The sequence below is a fragment of the Letharia columbiana genome (assembly GCF_014066305.1).
Source record: "Letharia columbiana isolate WasteWater2 chromosome Unknown Sc0000062_s0, whole genome shotgun sequence".
In the NCBI taxonomy this organism is placed as follows: domain Eukaryota; kingdom Fungi; phylum Ascomycota; class Lecanoromycetes; order Lecanorales; family Parmeliaceae; genus Letharia; species Letharia columbiana.
The window spans coordinates 175,399-193,443 of NW_023501106.1; the positions used below are offsets into that span (position 1 = coordinate 175,399).

The 18,045-nt window shown below is 50.2% G+C and overlaps 8 protein-coding genes across 8 annotated transcripts; 3 read left to right on the forward strand and 5 right to left on the reverse strand.

Annotated features, from left to right (window-relative positions):
* Positions 1-191: 191 nt before the first annotated feature.
* HO173_011465 (uncharacterized protein) lies at positions 192-3,289 on the reverse strand (the record flags this gene model as incomplete). The annotated part of the gene is made up of 7 exons (XM_037313345.1): positions 192-231; positions 451-1,231; positions 1,379-2,223; positions 2,366-2,494; positions 2,542-2,801; positions 2,851-3,087; positions 3,143-3,289. The coding sequence occupies 7 exons, from the start codon at positions 3,287-3,289 to the stop codon at positions 192-194; spliced, it is 2,439 nt and encodes an 812-aa protein (XP_037159802.1).
* A 1,163-nt stretch (positions 3,290-4,452) lies between these two features.
* Positions 4,453-6,100, forward strand: HO173_011466 (uncharacterized protein; the record flags this gene model as incomplete). The annotated part of the gene is made up of 4 exons (XM_037313346.1): positions 4,453-4,908; positions 4,978-5,110; positions 5,164-5,178; positions 5,232-6,100. The coding sequence occupies 4 exons, from the start codon at positions 4,453-4,455 to the stop codon at positions 6,098-6,100; spliced, it is 1,473 nt and encodes a 490-aa protein (XP_037159803.1).
* Positions 6,101-7,115: 1,015 nt separating this feature from the next.
* On the reverse strand, positions 7,116-8,768 carry HO173_011467 (uncharacterized protein; the record flags this gene model as incomplete). The annotated part of the gene is made up of 2 exons (XM_037313347.1): positions 7,116-7,757; positions 7,809-8,768. The coding sequence occupies 2 exons, from the start codon at positions 8,766-8,768 to the stop codon at positions 7,116-7,118; spliced, it is 1,602 nt and encodes a 533-aa protein (XP_037159804.1).
* Positions 8,769-9,150: 382 nt separating this feature from the next.
* On the reverse strand, positions 9,151-10,410 carry HO173_011468 (uncharacterized protein; the record flags this gene model as incomplete). The annotated part of the gene is made up of 3 exons (XM_037313348.1): positions 9,151-9,590; positions 9,646-10,271; positions 10,322-10,410. The coding sequence occupies 3 exons, from the start codon at positions 10,408-10,410 to the stop codon at positions 9,151-9,153; spliced, it is 1,155 nt and encodes a 384-aa protein (XP_037159805.1).
* A 616-nt stretch (positions 10,411-11,026) lies between these two features.
* On the forward strand, positions 11,027-11,801 carry HO173_011469 (uncharacterized protein; the record flags this gene model as incomplete). Its single annotated transcript, XM_037313349.1, has 4 exons — positions 11,027-11,083; positions 11,143-11,157; positions 11,214-11,627; positions 11,682-11,801. 4 exons carry the CDS (start codon positions 11,027-11,029, stop codon positions 11,799-11,801), a joined length of 606 nt encoding a protein of 201 aa, XP_037159806.1.
* A 98-nt stretch (positions 11,802-11,899) lies between these two features.
* Positions 11,900-12,807, reverse strand: HO173_011470 (uncharacterized protein; the record flags this gene model as incomplete). Its single annotated transcript, XM_037313350.1, has 2 exons — positions 11,900-12,490; positions 12,547-12,807. 2 exons carry the CDS (start codon positions 12,805-12,807, stop codon positions 11,900-11,902), a joined length of 852 nt encoding a protein of 283 aa, XP_037159807.1.
* Positions 12,808-13,668: 861 nt separating this feature from the next.
* Positions 13,669-15,170, forward strand: HO173_011471 (uncharacterized protein; the record flags this gene model as incomplete). The annotated part of the gene is made up of 2 exons (XM_037313351.1): positions 13,669-14,398; positions 14,458-15,170. The coding sequence occupies 2 exons, from the start codon at positions 13,669-13,671 to the stop codon at positions 15,168-15,170; spliced, it is 1,443 nt and encodes a 480-aa protein (XP_037159808.1).
* Positions 15,171-15,425: 255 nt separating this feature from the next.
* HO173_011472 (uncharacterized protein) lies at positions 15,426-17,917 on the reverse strand (the record flags this gene model as incomplete). Its single annotated transcript, XM_037313352.1, has 6 exons — positions 15,426-15,500; positions 15,648-16,353; positions 16,415-16,823; positions 16,970-17,184; positions 17,238-17,427; positions 17,668-17,917. The coding sequence occupies 6 exons, from the start codon at positions 17,915-17,917 to the stop codon at positions 15,426-15,428; spliced, it is 1,845 nt and encodes a 614-aa protein (XP_037159809.1).
* Positions 17,918-18,045: the final 128 nt, after the last annotated feature.

The following is an 18,045-nucleotide window of genomic DNA, read 5'->3' on the forward strand; positions in this document are numbered from 1 at the left end:
ACAGAACAATGTACACAAGAAGTACTATGTGCGAAAGGAAGTATGAGTAGAATAAGTATGTACGTGATGGATATGTGCAGGGCAGGAACTGTGTGACGGGAGAAAAGACGTGGGTGATATAAGAAATGTGCACGTAGTAGGGAAAAGATATACAGGGGAAGGAGGGATCAACGCCTCTTTCCCCACCACTTTTAACCAGCACCTCCCATCCCCGCGGCAAGCGCCAAGTACCTACGCAAATTTCGGAGTCAGTATAGTCCTCTTTGGGTAATAGATCGAGAAACGAGACATATCTGAAGAGCCGAAATATCCTTTCACTGCCAAAACATGGTATTTCACGCAAGTAACTAGACAAATCTGGGGGAGCGAAGGAGCTTTCTGCTCCCGGAATCTGGATCGTGGCCCCAATTTGCTACCAAAAGGAAAGGGGTTACCCGGAAAAGTACGTACCAGGTCAGGCTCGCTCCGTCATCCAGATACTGAGCATCAAAGCCTGGTCCAGTAAGCCAGTTCCAAGACTTGACGGGATCGATAAGCGCCAAGTTCGAATACAGGATACCCCTCCAACCCCCAGTAACGTTGTTGACGGGATCGACGCAGCCATCACAGAAGTACGTGTTCCACTCCTCGGTCACGAAGTTTTGGTTCCTGATATAAGGGCTAGAGGGGTTGATTGGGATCATGTGTATTCCTTGTATATACTCGTCGTTGGTGCCGAAGTAGGTTGTGTGGTCGACTTTATTTTCGAATAGGATGCCGGTGTTCTTGTTACCGATGAAGTTAGCAGGTTGATTGGCATTGGTGGATTCGAGGAGAAAGTAGTTCTGAAAACTACGTTTCTGAACGGCTAGCATCAAATTCCCACGAGCTTCCATGGCTGTGTCACCAATGATCCTTCCCCATAGTTTGACTGCGTAACTGAACAAGGCGTCTTCGGATGTGGATTCTTGGTCCTTCCCGTCGCCGCTATCAAACAAACCCTTAGCCCAAGAGTGCCCGTGATACCAGTCAAAGCTACGGGAAACGGGGAAGTATGGATCGTTAGAATTAGGGTTACTGGCATCTCGTACGAGAGTATTCACCCAGTCTCGGTGTGCGGGCAGCCAGGCTGGATCGAGGTAGGCGATAATACTGGCAGCGTACACAAAGTACGACCAGTGGAAGTGATGATCGTTGTAATAGGTGTTTCCAAAATCGTCCCCACTGTTTCCTGTGATGTACGAGGCCGTAGCTGGATCATAGTTTCAGAGTCAGCATTGCCCATCCGAGGGGATATGGTGAGCCTTCAAACATGTCTACAGAGTAGTCGCTCTCAAGACATGTCTCAAGGCTCAAGATCTGCTCCGGAAGAGGAAATATGAACTCCGAAAATACGTACATACGACGCCACCCCATTGCGATTCATACACGAGTGGGTAAATTTGAGTGTTGTTCGCGAAAAGTTCGTAAGCTTCCTCAAGCTTCGCCAGGCCAGCTTGAGCAGTCGAGACGTCTCCGGCTAGGTCGTGAACGGCGTATATCGCTGCTGCGAACTTTGCCAAGGCTTTGCCGCTATAATACATGCTATTCAGATTCGACTGAGCATTCATATCCTGCGAAAGGTCACTGATACCTGCGTTGTCGATCGCTGTCATTGCGGCAGCCGGGATGGTGTTGGTAGAAGCAATGCTAGCATTCCAAGGGGCAAAGCCGATGTCAACAGGCATGGACGGTTCCACCATTGTCCATGAGTCTCCGATAACACCAGTAGCAAGTCCCTTCGTAGTCGTTTGGAGCTGGATTGCTGTCTGACCTGCGCTTGTGGTCGAGTCCATAGATTGAAGGTGATGAGGAAGTGCCATCATGATGAGACTAGCGCCATTAGCGGCGACCTTGGTCCAGCTCAGTGAATAAGATCCAGAAGCTCCGTCGACGGATGCAGAAAGTGTAGCTGTCGTTGCGTAGGCACCAGCAGCACTGTCATATGAAGCTTCCTGAGCTGCTACGTCTCCAGGATTCTTCGCAACTTGAATTATTCCGGTGAAAGATCCCGATGCTACCAATCTGGTGGTGTTCAACAAAGTGAGGGCAAGGCCCGAACCGTTATTCGCTGTTGCGTACAGAAGCCATGTGTTGCCATCATCAAGGAGCAATCTGTATTTCGTTACACCTGCAGCAGGAGAGGCGAGTGGCGTTATGGCATTGAAGAACACGCTGGTATCAACGAAGGGAGTTGCTCCATTACTGGATCATAATTTCGGAGTCAGCGTTGCCTCTTTGAGGGGGCATATAGAGCCTTAGGACATAGAGAGAGCAACGTCCCAGAACATGTCTGAAGACTCAGAGTGCACTCCGAAAAGAGACATATGGACATTGAAGCACGTACTATATTGCGGTGACAAACCCCATGCCCTGCACCATCGGAAAGCTGATGGCAGGGGTCGTAGCACCACTCGGTAGGAGGTTGACGTTCGCAGAGAACGCAGTCAAAGTGTCAGTGGTCAAAGACATTCCCCTTCTCGAGTCAGCAACCAATTACAGAGTTGACGGATCGAGACTTACGGGCCCAGCTCCGCTGCAGAGAAGATCAACGATTGGATCCCGATCGGATTGATGTAGAATTCGACCGGGTCTGCAGTTGCATTGGGCCCGTAGGCCCTTTGATATGCCTCGTCGTGGGTGATGCTGAGACCGTAAGAGAATGCATTGCCACCGCCCTGGCTCCAAAGAAGAGAGTATGGGTGTGTCCAAACCCCGTTGAGCTGATCGCCAAGGAAGAAGTTCGCATAAAACTTATTCGTCTCCGTGGGGCCTTGGTTCGTCTTAAGGTTGAGTAAGCTAATGATCGGCCCAAATACTATACTAACTTACGATGCCAAGTTTTCCCACGGGGTGGTCCGGCCTGGTCGCAAAGACCGATGGCGGAGCTTCAGTGCTGATTGGAGAGGCGAAAATGTTGGACACAGTGGCGGCCGCAATTAAGGGTTTCACTTGTGCTATGGTCTTATTGGTGGCAACGGATATGGTTGAGGAGGGTGAAGGGATGACTTCTGTTGGAAATGGCTGCAGATGGGGATGGCCAGCCGTCTCAAGCGCGACGTGGATGATCTTCAGAAGAAATCAGCAAACAGCGCCATGCAAGGGCTAATAGGAACAGACTAACCCCTCTAGTACCAGGGGCCTCTGAAGGAGAAGGTAGACTCTGCACTCCTGCCGCGAGTATGTCGTTTGGTGTCTGCGCTTCGAGAAGTGGCAGCGCTTGCGTCCAGCAAGCGGCCTGCAAGACTGTCAACAGCGACAGGGGTTTCATAATGTATAAGAGGGGAACCAACAAAGCTGTCTTTGCAAGAGTACTGACAGAGTGGTAGCCAGGACAGAATTTGAGCAAGTAAAGCGTGGAAAAGAGCGAGTAGCTATTAAGGAGAAGTTTATATATAAAGAGCGAATGTACACTACCCAGAGCTTCGCGTTGCAAGCTCTATACTCTCGTCACCATCCTGTGGTCATGTTGGAAGCTCAAGACCGAGCATGGCCTCGCGGAAGAGGATCAGCTTCCTCTGTAAGCACAAGTATGGCGGTCCATGACCGGCCTGCCAGGAGCTAGAGAGCGTGACGACCTTCATCTTTTGTCTTTTGTGGAAGGCGGTTATTGTGGTCAAGGAAAGCTGGTAAGAAGCTGAGAGACTAGATGCACCTGTGACAAGAAAGAGCAAGGAAACGAAATCCAGATGACCATGCGACTACGAGTAGGCAAAGAAAAATATCAAGGATCAAGTGAGAATCGTGTTAAAGTACGAGAGTACCTCTAGGGAACTCTGGCGCATTCATTTTGCGGGGTACCGTCACCAGCATACTTCAAGTAATCACAGAGCCGCCTTTTCGCAGGCCATTGCCCCGCGCCGACAATAATACTCGTACGAGAGCATGAGCCAGGGGTGGGCATCATGAATGGTGTGGCATAGCCTTCACTGTTGCTCCAACCGTTGGCTTTGATGTTTGTCGCCGAGAATTGAGATATGAGGGTACTGGAGCTGTCGGGTGAGATTACCGTCTCGCTGCCCTGGCTCCCACTCACGACATGCTGGCATCAATGCTGCAACTTCTAGACGAGTATTCCGTAAATGGGACAAGATGCACATGTGCCTCAAACAACGTCGCGCATAACATCTGTTCCATGTCTACCCGTCGGAAATGCTGACTTGAACCATTCAGGAAGCTGTTGGATCCATGGACCTTGTTTGGACTCGGAGCTACGCCAATTTTCGCACAAAAGCCCCACTCTCGCTCTCTAGTGCTCAAATGTACAGATAGCGTCGCCGTGACCGGCCGGATACCTCAGGTACCTTAATGTTTATTGATTCGGCCTCGCTTGGTTGAGTCAGGTGCTACCTTCTCCATCTTCATGTTTTTTAGTTCTGCTGTATTAATGTGTCCACAGTGTAACGAGGTGTTGGCTGTGCTTGATGAGCAATCATGTTCCTATCTTCCTCTGAGTCCGAGGTCGAAGGAGAAGGAGAGGGAAAGCAGAAAGACTTCCCCGCCTCAGTCCTAGAAAACTCGTTGTCGAAAGCGGATCACGGCAATCCTTCGGCAAAAACGAGCAACCATCACCCATATCTAGATGTGCCACTTCAGTCCGCTTTTGCGAGATCATCCGATACCGTGTCCGACCTTTCTACCTACTCTGCAGACAATGAGAACGAAAGATGTACTGGACGCCTGCTCACCGTGTCTTCGGCTGGGCGATTGCTCTCAAGCTCTCCCGCACCATCGCCGACGACATGGAAAGAAACGTTTCGGCTATCTTGGGCCAGTAACAAAGGTTTAGCCTTGGTCATGTTTGCGCAGCTTTTCGGTGTTATGATGAATGTCACAATTAGACTACTGGAAACAGCTGGAACATCTGGACCTGGAATGCATCCCTTTCAGGTACGCCCAGCCATGTTCCTGATATTCCCACCGGACACTCTCGGTTTTTGAGTCTTACAATCACAGCAGATTCTGTTTGCTCGAATGACTGGCACTCTTGTCCTCAGTGGCATCTATCAATGGTGGGCCAAATTGTCACCCTTTGGATCGCGGGAAGTCCGTGGACTCTTGATTGCACGTGGGGTGGGTGGATTCTTTGGAGGTAAGTGGAGGTACCGTTGGAGAAAGCGCTCAGCAACCGCTGACCGTGAGCAGTATATGGCATGTACTGTGAGTATGAAACTTCCAACTCGGTCTCAGATCTGTGGCCTAATAGGCTAAAGATTCACTGCAATACCTGCCTCTGTCAGACGCTACGGTGATCACCTTCCTTGCTCCAATCGTGGCTTGCTGGGCCTGTTCATTCCTCCTCCATGAGCCGTTTGGTGGCAATGAGCAGATCGCTGGCATAGTCTCCTTTCTTGGAGTCGTCCTCATTGCCCGACCCACGTCTCTACTTCCACATCGCTCGGACGTGCCGCCTGTAGCAAGTGGAGTCGGCGATGGATTACCCTCAACCAACGTCACCATGCCCACCGACCTCTGGGGACCCAATCATGTAACATCAGCACAGCGTCTCAGTGCCGTGGGAGTTGCCCTCATTGGCGTTCTCGGCGCAGCTTCTGCGTACACTACCATTCGCTGTATCGGCAAGCGCGCACATCCCCTAGTCTCTGTGAACTATTTTGCAGCCTGGTCCACTCTCGTGAGTACCGTGGCACTCCTTGCAGTACCAGGCATAGATTTCCAACTGCCCGCCAACCTGCGGCAGTGGATTTATTTGGTCTTCCTCGGCATCTGTGGGTTCCTAATGCAGTTTTTACTCACGGCAGGCTTGCAGCATGAGAAGGGCAGTCGAGCGACCAACATGGTCTACACGCAGATGCTATTTGCGCTTGCTTTTGATAAGATGGTTTTCAACACGACGCCAGGGGCATGGGGTATAGCCGGGAGCAGTCTCATCTTGGGTAGCGCGCTATATGTGGCTTTGCACAATAATAATAAGAAGAATGATACCCAGGTTCGAGGAGATGTAAGACGCGACGAAGAACTGGCATTGGTGGGAGATGATGCTATTGAGAGTGATTTTAATAATGGGACAGGGCCACTTAGAGGTGTTCAGGAAGTACAGCTAAGGACGCTCAGAGTGTGAGAACATAAGCAGAGATGGTCGATGAATGGATGTGGGATAATCGCGAAACTATAGCAAAGGAGAAGACACATATTTAGATGAACGATAAGCTTGATATGTATACCGCCTCTTGTTATAGACAGGCTTTGAAGGAATTACAGCGGTCAAGAGCCATAGTGACAACACGCTTGAGTCCTTCCCATCAGCTCCACAATACCCATCACCTTATTTCAATATCCTTAGGTTTCCACGAACGCCGTAAGGTAATCGATGTGGTTGGAATGCTGGGTTTGGCAATGTGCTCCCTGATGCGCTACCATTATCATCCGGGTTCCTCGATAATCTTTGTCAATGATCTCCCCGACTGAATACGTTATTATTGTTGTGTGACTCGTCTGTGGCTACTTTATGTACATACATCCTGAGCGAGAGCTTCAATGTGTAATTCAGACTTGTGAGATAAAAAGAAGATTTTGAATACGGTCTTTGACTACTTTTGGCTGCCAAGGTAGTTTCCTTAGTACCCTATCATGGTGGTGAGCTCAATAGTGACATACGTCTTATAATGACATCTCCAGGGCTGTAATCGCTGTATACTCTCGTTCTTTAGCTACACACCTACAATTCTATCTTCGCCCATACCTTAAAATTGAACCTAACCTTGGAACCTTTGGGTGCTGTCCCCGGGTGCCGGGTCAAAGCCTGGGACTTTCTTCTGAAGATTAAACCATCAGGGAGGGAGAATCCTGTTCAAGAAAGGCGCACTTTTAGAGTATGTTGGGTCTCAAAAGGACGAATTTTCGGGCGGTGGACCCGGATAGTGCGCACCCGGCAGGGTAAGATACCCACCAGATTGAGAGGTGGTACTAGGGGTGTGTAGAAGAACTTGGGACGAATAATCAAAGAAAATGGGTGTGCGGCGATCATCTCCCCACTCATCCCTGCTTTGCAGTCCAAAGCAGGTCGCACTTCAACTCAAGGAACTAGCTTTTGCGACTGAGAAGTGCAAAAGCGATTGCATAGAATCTTTCCTTCTTTATAAATCTCTGAGTTTAGCCCTCCTCAAGCTCTCTTCGACGCCATACGAATCCCTTAACAGGTCTCGCACATCTTCCAGGCCCAATCCTCTGGTCTCTGGATAAATTGCCCAACAGCACACCCACCCAACGATGCAAATCAAAGAGTATATTGCAAATGTCCAGACCGGCGTGAGATACTCCATCATTGGCAGAAAAGTGAGGCCAACAACAAAATTACTACCCCAATTCGTAGCAGTTGCAAGTCCACACCCCAAGGACCGAACGGACAATGGAAAGAGCTCGCTTTGCTGCCAGGCGATGTTTCCGAGTCCAATTGCGTACCCACAGACATATATGGTAATTGCAATGAGGATGACCACAGCCCAAGGACTTTGAGCGACACCAGGCGTTGAGCTGGCAGAGCCGTGAACCCAGCTAGGATGGCCAAGGTATTCGTATGAGACTGAACTTGCAATAAGACCCACGACCATCACGGGTATCGAGAGCAACAAGAGGCGTCGACGACCGACGTGGTCAATTATTATGAGAGCAAGCAAAGTGCAGACGAAGTTGGTGACAGCAATGGACAAAGACGTCAAAGTTGGGGAGTCAAAGTCTAAGAGTGAGAAGATGGTTGCCGAAAAGTACATCAAAGAGTTCTGTACGAAGTCAGTTACAAAGTCTCAATATTCGTAGCGAGACCGCCATACGAAGCCACATAGCTGCTGCAGTCCTTGGAGCAAGCAGGCAATCGTCAACGCTCTTCTGTTGCCACCGACGCAGAACAGCTCGGCGAATCTGTTCCGTGGCCGAGTGAGCCATGTATGAGGTTGGTTCCCCATTGCAGAAGTAGACATATTGTTATTTGTGGCTTCTTCCTCCACTATCTCTGTCTTTATGGCATGCAGTACCTCCTCAACGGCGTGGTCTTTCCCAGCGGCATAGACTTTCCGAAGTACGTTGCGAGCTTGCGGTGACCTCCCATCCTTAACTAACCACCTTGGACTTTCAGGTAGTACAAGCATCAGTCCGAACTGCAACACCGCGGGCACAGCTCCTAAGCCTACCATCCATCTCCAGCCATTCCTCTGCATAGAGAGAGCGTACCCTATGATATAGGCCACGACCTGCCCTGCGGTAATGAACAAAATGCTTAGAGTGACCAGCTTTCCCCGGAAAGGTGAGGGCGAGAGCTCGGAGATATACAGCGGGACCACGAGGCTTGCTCCCCCAACGGCAAAGCCGACGATACTTCTCCCTACTACCATGCCAAATACTGAGGTAATGGCAGCCTGACTCAAAGCACCAGTGATGAAGAGGACATCTGCAATCAAGATGATTGGCTTCCGCCCAATCATATCAGCCAGTAGTCCGGCGACGGGACTGGCAATAAGAGCACCCAGACTCGTAGAGGAGGTGATCAAACCTTTGTCGAGAGTTGTCAGGGGATGCCCCAAATCCTTGCCGATCGAAACAAGGGTTGAGGAAATGACGCCAGTATCGTAACCAAAGAGGAGGCCGCTGATACCAGCAGCAAAGGTAAGCGCCCATATAAAGGCACTCGGTGAAGTGATATCGCTTTCTTTGAAAATGTCATCCTCAGCATGATCAGAGAATCCATGCTCGTCGCCCTCAATCAGAGGGGCATGCGCTCCGTTGCGGACCACCATATCAGACAGTTCGATATTTGGGTTTGCCGTATATGCGTTGCTAACGACATTTCTACCAAAGCGAGACTTATTATCCTAGATTTACCGTCGTTGAGTGATGCCTTACAGAAACTCCTTACAGAAAACAGATGGAGCAGGCGTTGATGGCACAGGGTCAAATCGAGATTGCACTAAACCCCTCTTAGACTCATATCGAGCTGGAAGTTCACGAAACTGTAACCATGCCCTAGGGAAACCAGAAGTTTGCGAAGAAAACGGAGAGACTGATTTGATCTAACGGGATAATTTACGTAGATTCGACAAGTTCTAGTCATGTATCCTGTTCCCATAAATTGCTTTTGATGCCGCTATGCCCGTACACAACCATCACAATCTCCACATCCTAAACCTTGACGCCAGCGTCACCGAGACCTTCCTTGAGAGCTTTCAATGCTCGCTCGATGTCGTCTCTCTTCGGGTCTGTGACACTGACACCCATATGGCCAAATCGTATGTACTTGGCCGCAATTTCTTTATGCAGACCTCCTGCGAAAATTACTCCTTTCTTGAGAATATTGGGCAAAATGTCAGCTGCTTTGACGCCTTCTGGTAGATAGATGGCTGTCATTCCATTCGCTTGATTCTCGGGTTTTGTGGCTAGCTGTTTCAGTCCATAAGATGTCACGGTTGATTTGATTCGCTGTGATGCTTCACGGTGGACAGCGAAACGTTCGGAAAGTGGACGCGATAGAATTTGCGTTAGAGTGGTGTGGAGAGCGTTGATGAGTTGAGTTGGCGGAGTTGCGAAGTAAGAGGCCTTTTTTGCTTCGTAGTTTTGCATGACTTCAACCGTGTTAGCTTGAGATGAATCTTTTGGGATCATGTGAGGGATATGTACTCGGCAGCCAATTCTTGAAAGAAGCGAAGTAAGACGACGGTGGAGTTTTCCTATTTCTGAACGTCTCCATAGCACGCTCAGAGCACATCAATATCGAAAGACCAGGCGGGCAGCCAATGGCTTTCTGGCTTGCGGTCAAAACAGCATCAATGCCCCATTCATCGAAACAGATTTCCTCACATCCAACGCTGCATACGCCATCAACAACCACCAAGGTCTCGGGACTGACTCGGTGTACTAGCTCTGAGAGCGCCTTGATCTCGCTTAGAACGCCTGTAGAGGTATCGACATGCGTAACGGATATTAACTTATAGTGCTTCTCCTTCAACGCCTTCTCGATTTCTGGTAGCTGTGGTCGGTCTCCAATTGGCGCTTTCAGCTGTGTTGCTTTGACGCCATATGTCTCGAAGCATTCAGCGAAAGAGTCCGCGAAATACCCTGTGTGCAGAACAAGCGCGTCTTCACCTCTTTCTATTAGATTTGCTGCGACTAGGTCCCAACCAAGTGTTCCACTGCCGGATATGACGAAAGGCTGAGAAGCCGGGTTTGATGTCTGGAGGAGCTTTCGAAGCATTGTAAGAGTTTCGCCGAAGGTGGCGACGAAGGGGGGCCCGACATGGGACTGGCTGCGGAGCTTCAGTATAGGGCCGTCGCTACAATGGGACATCTGGCGGACCTGAAGTGTCCCATAGATGAAAGCACAGCATCATCAAATTCAATTGGCCCTGGAATCAACAGAGCAGGATGTTCTGCTTGATTTGACATGTTGATTCTTCGATCTTCTGGTGAAGCGGATTTTGGTGGGTCTCTCCGGATCGGTGTATACTCAAGGTCGTCTTGCTTGCCTGCTTGTCTCTCGGTCGAAAATGGAGTATTGATCTCTAGAAGGGGCCTTTGCTCAAGGTGCCTCGATATTATCGAGAGTCTTGCGCGTGGAGAAGCCAGAGCTAAAGAATGGAGGGGTCGTCGGCAGAGGAGAGTGGGGAATCTTGCGGCCAGGATGACGTCTGCTCAGTGCTGAATGACTCGAATGAGAGGGTCTGATTCGAGAAGATTTTGATGTAGTAATTCGTACAGAATTGGGGAGAACAGACATTGAAGATTTTTGTTCCGTGACGACAGGCACATCGAGGTCTGGATTCCCCGCAGAAAGATTTTCGGCAGGGATGTTGGATGTTATTCATGTACCTGTATCAACACTGCAGCTCAACACGCCCATTTGTATTTGTTGAAGCAGACTCCACAAGTAATGCTATCAATTTGAGGACACCTACCATCCGAAGTCGGCATGAGGTCGCGTTGAAGTCAGCAAGCAGCCTCCTCCTCGGACGTAACGATATCTCGACCTTCAAAGAGCCAATGATAGAGCTACAAAGCTACAATGACCTCCAGACTGGTACTGGTCCTCGGTGACCTTTTCATACCAGACCGAGCCCCAGTACGGAAACACATCTTAAAGTCTCGCCCGCAAGTATCCATGGGCTGATCTTTTTACAGGACATCCCGGCCAAAGTACGCCCTTGTACTACTCGCTCTCCTCGTCTCCCTACTAATCTCCGCTTCGCCAGTTCAAAAAGCTCCTTGCACCAAACAAAATTGGCCAAATCCTCTGCCTGGGCAATCTCACCGACAAAGAAACCTACGATTTCCTTCGGGGCATAGCCCCAGATCTACAGATCGTCAAGGGTGACTTTGACGTCGAAGCACCCAACCTTGCTCTTTCAAAAGTTGTGACACATGGCTCCCTACGTATTGGCTTCACGCATGGGCACACGATAATACCGCCGGGTGATGCAGATAGCTTGTTGATTGCAGCACGACATATGGATGTCGATGTTCTACTATGGGGAGGCACACACAAATTTGAGGCGTATGAGCTTGAAGGAAAGTTCTTTGTGAATCCGGGAAGTGCAACGGGGGCGCTGGGGACAGGGTGGTGGGCAGAAGGGGAAGAGCCCGTGCCGAGCTTTTGTTTGATGGATGTGAGTCGCGATGGATTGGGTTTCTGTGGAGAAAGGAGAGCTGACAATATCTAGGTGCAAGGTGATGTCCTGGTGCTCTATGTATATCAGCTGAAGACTGATCCAAGCGGTGTGGAGACTGTTGGCGTGGAAAAAGTCTCGTTCAGGAAGCAGAACAGTGGTTCGGCAGCTTGACTAATTACACACTTTTTTGCTCGTTTGATCAGTCTTCTTCATTCTTCTTCGTTCTTGTTCTACCGTCACTCCTAGCGTAGCGACTGTCTTTGAAGTCTCTAAAACACGAACATGACCACGGTGATCACTGACAATCCCATAACGACGCATCCAAGTCTGCGCAATCTTCTTTTCCCACTCTTGCCATCCCAGTTCTCTTCAGCCTGACTTTTCATGGCGATTTCGCTAATCTTCGCTCTCCAGGCCGTGGGGATTCCAAGAATTTTGTCGCTGATTGGCAAGTCCTGACCCTTCTGACCAATGTCCTCTGGCTGGCAATTCTGCAATGCATATGTTGGTACGGTTCTATCATCAGAGAGGCTGCTGGGTGGAAAAGACTTTTGCAAAGTGCCCATAGTGGCCAGGCTGACGCCATCATAGAAGCCTTGGGAATCGGAGGATGTACTGTTGTGAATGGGAAAGGGTTGGAACACCGCCGAAGTCTTATAGTGATATTCGAAGCACAGGTCAGATGCACAGCGCAAGACAGTGGCGCAACAGCCACCGCCAACAGAGGCGGGACCTTCGAGCATGTGCATAGGGCGTTGATCCATGTTCTCAGAGCAAGAGAAGGCATTAGGACAGCAGAAGACGTGAGAGGATGTTTGCGATGAGCCGCGACAGGTCGTGTCTGGCGGGCAGCATGTCTCCTGTAAGAAACCATCAGTCAGAAGCAATGGACGAAGCAAAATCCTCGAATTCCTACTGTATGGCCAAATGTCGCACAGTGGTTTTGCTTGTGGCCACACAGTGTGAGAACCGCATCGGATTTGACCTCATCCGACCCACGGAATGGCACGTTTGTTGTGAAGAAATTTGGTATGCACATTCGTGCTTGCGGAGGAATCTTTCTGGTCAGTCCGTCCACTGCAAGGCTGCACACGAGCAAGACGAAAAGTGAGATGACCATGATGCCGCCAGCGGCGATAACAGGTGGCTGATAATTCGTTAGGAACGGCTTCGGCATTGACAATGTGGTAAGGAGAGGATGGCTTCTCGATTGGCGCCGCGAGGCCTGCTAGAGGCGCCACGAGAAGCAGCAGGAGAGTAATCTGCATTAGTTGGGGACGAAGGTCGATGCAGAGGGATAAGGGGGCCCAGCCATTGTGCAGGTTTGAGAGGATGCTTTTTCGGATGTTTTGTACGCAAGACGGATGGAAAGCCCAGTATATTTCAATAAGGCTAAGGCTTGTATGGGAGTGGATGCTCCTTCCGACTGTGTGGAAAGCTGGCGCAAATGCGAAGGAAGAACATTTCAGTGATTGCAGAGACAGCACGCCCAAGGCTTTTCACGGTACATCGAGTATGCCGAATCTGAATGAAATCACAACACGGAAAGATAGTCCAACGAAAAGATCACAGAGTTACTGGTAGCTTTCCATTGGGGTAGGGAAGGTCATGGTTCTGCGAACTGACTGTCAATGTTTCAATATTGCCGAAAAGAGCATAGCTTTAGGGCGAGATTGTCAGCCCTAAAGTATGACTTATGATCCACGGGGATGTCGGCGATAAGATCTTCCCAGCCTGCAACTATCTACCAGCCGCTTTTTATCCAAACAGAAACTTGATATTGACAATTGATTAAAAACACTGCTGATGTTTTTCATCATGAACCATTTTCCTTCTGATTCATCTGCATACGGAATCATCTCTGTTCATCTGAACCATTTGAACAGCAGAGTGGATGTACACGTATTGACCCCATAGACTGACTGCATTCAACTTTACAGCGTCTCGCCAGAATCAAATCGCTGGTGCATCCGTCTTTCTCCCCTACCAGCGGCCAAACGCTACTGTCCCCCATACAATTAGAACCATACGAGCGCAAATGCTTCCTCTAGCTGCCCTTCAGCTTGTTCCAGCTTCGTTGCTTTTATTTATCGCTACAGCTCCGACCGTCACACAAGCCCTCGATAACCCTTGGCCATTTGGCCTTCGACCTTTCTTGACGACCAATTCTGGGCATGAATCTTTGAAAAGAAGAGATGGAATCGCAATCACACCTCACGCGACTCGGGTCCCGATTGCGGTGCGCAAAATGAGTGGCGACCAGGGAGAAATGTTCTTTGCTGAGTACTGGCAATTCGAAGCAGAGACCGACAGCGAGTCGAAGCTTGCGCTGGAAAGAAGGAGACCTATACCACGCTCTTTGGGACCTCTGGAAGATGAACCAACCGTCAAGGATTGGGTCAACGCATCCGTACCACAACCACTGCAAGCTCCCTTCTCTCTCCATACCAGTCACCAACTCAACTCCCGGCCTCTCTTTAGCCGTCTGCTTCGATCCCCTAGGGCTATCTTCGCCCTCGATACTCGCGCTTTTGCTTGTCCTGGCGGTACTTCTGACTGTTCCTCGATTAATCGCCCGTATAGCTGTTGTGCAGCGGGCCTAGTTTGTCAGCTCACAACGGACTCAGGACTGGGAGACGTGGGCTGCTGTAATCCTGGAGAAGTCTGCGGAGAGGAGGTGTCGGGTTGCCCCGAAGAAGATTCCGTCTGTCCCGACAGCTTAGGGGGTGGGTGTTGCATCCCAGGTAGCGTTTGCGATGGTGTTGGTTGTAAGTTGACCATTCGCTCCCCCCAGATCCTGCATGATACTAACCATCGACTCGCAAAGGCGTTGTTGGCACTACATTGACCTCAACAATCGAGCCTACTGTAACCGAGTCTCCCGCAAGCTCTTCTATATCCTCTACGTCCAGCTCCTCAACCACGCCTGATCTCATTCCCGCCGTCCCTCTAACGTCCACGTCCACCTCTACGGCTACAACCTCGACCACCTCAACCGTGACCGCTTCTCCCTCTCATTCGTCCTCTATCTCCACGACGCAGTCTACTAGCTCCCCTGCCGCAGCAATCCGTCCAACCTCATCTGCCGATCCTACCACGACGACAACAGCCTCCGCCGTGACGGTCACGACTTCCCAATGTCCAACAGGTTATTTTCAATGCAGCGCCTACTATCACGCCGGCTGTTGCCAAGTCGGTCGAGACTGCAGCCTAACCTCGTGCCCACTCCCTTCCTCAACACTTGCTGTGAATAGTGACGGCGTCACAGTAGCAGTGCCCAGCGGCACTGGTGGAGCAGCGGTGGGGTTAGGAGCCAGTGGATGTGCCCAGGGGTGGTTCTCCTGCGCGGGCGGGCAAGGTGGTGGGTGTTGTCCTAGCGGCTATGCTTGTGGGACGAGTTGTACGGCTACAGGAGTTGTCGTGCAGGGTGGCGCGACTGGAACTGCCAAGGTCGCAAAGGATAATGGTGCAGAAAGAGCAGATGTGAGGAGCTGGATGGCTATTGGGGTCCTTGGTCTGGTAGCATTGATCGTGTCATAAGTTTGAAGAGTACTGACTTGGGAATCGCGGGTGGTCTTCTGTTTTGCATAGCGAGGAATGCGACCGTTCATGTACTGGGTGACACAGAATGTCAAGTCTTTTATTTATTGATACCCCCCAAGGTTCTTAAGAATCGTGTAGGAATACAACCACAGTTTCTCCAGACCCTCAAGAAGACCGACAAGGGAATACTCCGCCGGTATTATTACACTTCCTCCCATCAAAGCCATAGCCTTGCCCTTCCTTTTCTTGATGCTACTGCCAAACGTCATGCACTTCTACCGCCGCCGCACACCCCGTCGGAACCGTAAAGCTCCTATTCGGCCCATCCTGGTAATGATCTCGGAGTCAGCCTTTTTTCTTTCAAGAAGGGGTTTCGAGTCTTGGGATATATCTTCAGAGTATTGATTCCCGAGACATGTCTCAAGGCTAAGAATTGGAGCCGAAAAAACCAGTACGGACTCCGAATGCACGTACCTCATACGTACTACTCCCGCTGCTTTCCTCCTTAACAAATTTATACTGAAACGTCGTCCCCGCCGGCAAAGACACAGTAACGAACCATCTCGGATACTCAATCTGGTAATCAGTCGCAGAGAGTGAAACCGCGTTTGCCGTGTTCCAGCTACCGAGCTGGGAGATCGAGCCAGCAAGAAGAATCGTCTCGCCGAATGTTGTATTCTCGGCGACGTTGAAGGTTATAGCTACAGATGAGACGGTGGTACATGGTGGTAAGGGTGCAGTAGCGGTGGGGGTACTATAGGTACCTTGCGCTGAGGTAGCGGAGCAGGTGGATGGGACGGTATTGGCGATTGGCTCGCCCCATGACGCAGGCATCTGGCCTGAGCGACGGGCTACGGCTGTGAGGAAGGAGGCGTAGCTCCATGTCAAGTCGACCGCTGACAGAGGGGAGCCGTTACTGCGTGAGAACTGCTCTGCTAGACTTCCGTTGGATGGTGTATACGTTTCGATAATGCCCACATATCCGTCCGCATAGGTCTTGATGGCCGTCGTCAAAGTCGTGAAAGTTGGTGAGGAGGAGGCAAAGGTGCCTATTGCCACGGAAGGCAGGAAGTCTTTGAAGAAAGCTTGATTGATTGCGGTAACGCTGAGAGATCCGGTCTTGTTCCACTGGTAAAGGGCGTCGTAGAGCTGTTCTGCGGCTGCCAGTGTGGCGAGGTACCTGGAAGCATGTTATCTCAATTTCAACATTCAAGCATCATTTCTACTTCTAAGAGACGTACCAGGGGTTACCCCCTTGGTAGATGTCCTCGGGGTACCGGCCAACTGCAACGGCCGAACCCTCAGCAATACCAGAATTGATGGCAAAGACACTCCTGAAGGAGTCCGTTGTGACTTTATGATTGGCCAAAGCCCGCTCGGAGCAAGGCTGAAAGGTGCTGTCATCGCAAGCAGCAGACGGATCAAATGTATGGATAGAGCCCAAGATCGTGTTGACATCCTTGGAACTTCTGCCATTGTCCTCGTTGATGTTCGCAAGGACATATTGGCCATTCCAATAGCTTTGCAAAAAGCAAAGAATTTGAGGAGCTTGGAGGATGCAGCCGTTACATGTCTGACCGATTTGTCCTGCGAGGGTGTTTCCCTCAACCAGGGCGCGATGTTGGACTACTGTGGTGAAGAAAGACGAGCCTGTAAAGACTTCGGAGTCAGCATTCCTCCTTCCAGGCAAGACCCCCGAGCCATGAATGAGACAGCACGAAGGGATACAGCTCTCCCCCCTCAACATGTCTCGCAAATGGTAAAGTGGTCTAGGGTAGGGAGACAAATATACAGACCGTCGGTTTCTTCCCAGAGGTCAAAAGTGGTCTGATTCCAGTACTGGGCGACGTAATTAAGATCATTGGAGATGATTGGCCAAATCGTTGAGGTTACAGTGGAAGTGCCCCCATTCGCAATCAGCCATCTCGAATAAGCTATGAGTGTTGTGGCTCGCAGTGCTGAGCTATCACGTTGAGGCCGACCCCAAGCTCCTGTGAATGCAGTACCATCTCTGCAAGGAGTCAGAGTATGGACTAGGAAATAAGGGCTGGGCAGGTTGCTTACACTTCGAATTTGGGCTCACCGAGCCCAGCACCATTGGACAGGTCACCTGAAGGGTTCGAGACCGCTTGAAGCTGAGCTTGAGCGTAGATGTAATTTTCGATTTCTAATTGCAAGCTAGAATTGCCGGCAATGAACGCATCGACCAAGGCCTTGTATGTCAACGCAGAATCCCTTGTCCAAGTGTAAAAATCTAAAGGTCCTATAAGTCTTTTGCCTTATATCAAAGGGACATAGCCAAGAAAAGTATCTCGTGTTAGAAGAAGGTTTCATAGAGCAACAGCGTGTCAAGGGTTGGAGCGGTCCATAAGAAAGTGTACCGAGGGCTGAATTCTTTCTTTAATGGTATGTAATCTCATTCAAACATGGACAAGAGAGCTTAAGACAGGAGAAGGGCATGAGGGTTGCTGATTCATTGATGAAACACACTGACAGTCCGGATTCGCCTTTGAAGGACTTGCTACAACCAAGCCTGATTTTACCCCAGGAGCCAATGCGCCCCCAGATCCAATGTTACTGAGAACCCCTTGTAGGGCAATTGGACCCTCGGAGGCGATGAAGTTCGCCAGGGAAGCGGTGGCGCGTTCTTCATTATGGTCAAAGGGAAAGGAGTCGACGAGAGGAATTTGGGCAATGAGGTTTGCCGCTGCAGCGAAATGGATGAAGAGAGGGAGCGACAGCATCTTGAGAACAATCGACGGTCCGACTATCAGCACAGAAGACTTAAAGTAAAGGTTACGCTTAGGTTATTTCTCGCTGTTGTTGAGCGTTATATAGGGAAGCCAGCATGCATACATGGCATCATCAACTG